At 39.8% G+C, this 3,237-nt stretch overlaps 1 protein-coding gene across 1 annotated transcript; it reads left to right on the plus strand.

Moving 5' to 3' along the window:
* Positions 1–390: 390 nt before the first annotated feature.
* Positions 391–2,929, plus strand: LOC118751227 (probable G-protein coupled receptor Mth-like 1). The gene has a single exon (XM_036486002.1). It carries the CDS (start codon positions 917–919, stop codon positions 2,927–2,929), a length of 2,013 nt encoding a protein of 670 aa, XP_036341895.1. The 5' UTR covers positions 391–916.
* Positions 2,930–3,237: the final 308 nt, after the last annotated feature.

Consider the following 3,237-nt stretch of genomic DNA (forward strand, 5'->3'; position numbering starts at 1 on the left):
TAACACCTTGTATTATTGCATCATGTCATTTCAATATTCATTTGAAATTGGCCCCAACTCTGCTTTAGTTAAAGAAAAAGGTGAAATAGTGGTGATGTAAACAAATGCTCGTCTGACGAACCCACTTTAACAAACTTTTTTTCCCAAAATCAGTTACAAAAACAACGTCACGGTTTTGCGTGATCTTGTATTTTTGGTTCATGACGGGTATATCGATTGTGACCCAGTTTTAGTACCAAGTTTTGAATTTTTGCATAAACGGTTACAAATTGTTATTGCGTCACTATATTTAACAACAAATAAATATTCGAAAAGCACAAAAGGGAATACCAAGAAATGTCGAAATACAAGAAAGAAAATAAATAGCTCGCAGCGACGCAACGTCAACTTGCTGCTGCTGTCGTTGCTGCCTTTTGCTCCATCAGTCTTCAAGCGATGCAATTGCAAGGTATCTAGTGGAGAAGTCGGTTGGATTTGTGGTTCGGAACGTTTTAATTCTCATTATTTTCGTCTTGGCATTGGGTTTTTTCGCGCTTCTCATACATATTTTGTTGCCAAACAGATTATGCGGGCGATGTGAAACGGGGATATTGTGCTATAGCAGTGAAATTGTGGTAATTGCAAAACAATGGAATGTACTACGTAAACCCAAGAAAGCAGTTACGGAGGTGGTGGCGGCAATGAACCTATAGAAATAGCAAATACGATTCGAAGTGAAAATTTAAGAAAATGAAAGAAAAGTGAATTGAAAATGCGTACGTATGCTAAAACCATATATTTAATACTTACATATACGTATGGCTAAAACCAAACAATGAAGTTGGAGATTACCATTTTAAATCAGTATTTATATAACCTTGTGGAATCGAAATAAAATATATTCAAGTCGAATTGAACGAGTTCTCTTCAGTACAAAATGCATGGAATGCGGGTAGCAGAAGTCAGTCGAACTTTGTTATTTATCCTAATGGTGAGTGCATCGTTGCATTGTAGAATACAGGCCACTGCTGTAAACAATGAAGAGAAAGTTGGAGGGGATGGAGCTTCTTCCACGGACATGTTAGAAGCCAGTGCATCACCAGTTGCTACAGATATGACTACAAATATGCCAACGGTATTATCACGAATACCACCGCCGCAAGTGACAGTGAACAAATGTTGTAGATACAATGAGCACATGAATTTTAATCAAACGTGTGTTATGGGAAATTCGGAATTATGGGTACCAATGATATTTCTAATAAGTAGAAGACGGTATTTTACACCTCAAGGTGGTAAGCCCAAATTTATGATATTCCAAGAGAATGTCCTTCCAGTAGTAGATGATTACAGTATTGAATCAGAGCAAAACGGCAAATGTACGTCAGAAGAATTAGAGTTTTTCTCAGCAGGTGGAAACTATTTATTATTTTCAAATGGTTCCTTATTTTTGGGTGAACGCAAGCAATTTATCGAGCCACAACGCTATTGTGTTGACCGAAATGGCGTGCTCGTCTGCTTTCCACGAGAAAGAAATGGAACACAAAGAATAAAGGTAAAAAAGTGTTGTGGATGGAATGGAATTTATGACTCTGCAAAAAAGCAATGCACGTTTCCGGGCGGCAGTGGTAATCCTAATATAAACCCTCCTGCGGAATTGCCATTAAATTCAAGTTTATACGAGACAATATACGGCTTTCCTACATGTCACCAAAAAACTGTACCATACGCTATTGCCGGAGATTGGCATGAAAGTCAAATGGATGTGGAGAATGGAAATCTTAAGCTGACTCATAAACAAATATCTACTAGCGATTATTGCCTTGAGCATTTGCTCGAAAACGATGCAATTGCTGCAATTAAAATATTTACTTGTCTTCATCACTTCTCCACTGAAGCTCCTGCCAATGCTATTGCTGCGGTAGGTAGCACCACTAGTGATAGAGTACAAGTGGCCGCCCTCAATATAGGAATTGTCATATCAGTCGTCTTCCTTTCAGCCACATTGGTGGCTGGATACATGATGCCCTCCGTTCATCATATGTTACATTGGCGTTGTCAGATTTATTACGTCTTTTGTTTGTTTGTTGGAGATTTGATACTCGCCTACACACAACTGTCACGGACACTCCAACACGGCTCATTCACCTGTTTACTTTTAGCCAGTACAATGCACTTTTTCTTTCTTTCGGCTTTCTTTTGGCTTAACACAATGTGCTTCAATATCTGGTGGACATTTCGCGATTTCAGGCCGAGTTCACTCGAACGCAATCAAGAGTTGCTACGCTTGCGGCTTTATTCGGCGTATGCTTGGGGCATTCCGGTGTTGATAAGCGCTATTGCTTTCACTGTAGATCATTTGCCCGAAACACAATTACTGCGCCCCGGCTTCGGCGAACGTAGTTGTTGGTTTAGCGGAGAACATTTATCCATATTTGCCTATTTCTTTGGACCTATTGGACTTTTACTGTGTGCCAACATCATGCTTTTCATATCAACAACACATCAATTGACATGCGGTTTGTGGAAGCGTGACGATGTCAAATCGACCACTGAGAAGACTGCACTGGGGAAAGTATGTTTGAAGCTAGTCGTGGTAATGGGTGTCACCTGGATAGCTGATGTGATTTCTTGGCTAGTCGGTGGACCGCATTCGGCTTGGTTCTTCACCGATATGATAAACGCTTTGCAGGGTGTATTCATTTTCATTGTAGTGGGATGTCAACCACAAGTATGGGCCGCTTGCAAGCGTTTTTGCTGTCCACGCTCACGTCAAGAGATTACAAACACAACCAACGGTGTCCAGCATTCAAGTTCATCGCAAGGTCTTCCATCAGTGGGTGGATATGCTGGTGGTGAAGTCACGCAGAACACCACTGTTAATACTACGACAATTAGTGGAGGCCAGTTGCAGACTCAAACGAAGATACCAATGGAGACAGTATGTTAAGGTGAGTTTGACGTTGATTTAATACATTCGTGTGTCTATTTGAAAACACGATTGCAAATCAAAGAAAATTCGATAACAAAATTAGCCAACACTAGCCAACAATCAAAATCAAGAGCGTAAGCGAATATTCTCCCTCAAAGATAAGAAAAAGCAAAAATGTAATGTAACCAAGGCATATCAAACAGGTAGTACCGGGCATGATACAAAAAACAAGGTAGTTCCATTATCATTTTTTCGTCGCCATATTAACAACCTGACAATCATGATACAAAAAAGAAGATAGTTTCATTTAATGACATTCCTTGTTG

The sequence above is a fragment of the Rhagoletis pomonella genome, unplaced genomic scaffold (assembly GCF_013731165.1).
Source record: "Rhagoletis pomonella isolate Grant_MI unplaced genomic scaffold, Rhpom_1.0 Rhpom_scaffold_00609, whole genome shotgun sequence".
NCBI classification, from domain to species: Eukaryota; Metazoa; Arthropoda; class Insecta; order Diptera; family Tephritidae; genus Rhagoletis; species Rhagoletis pomonella.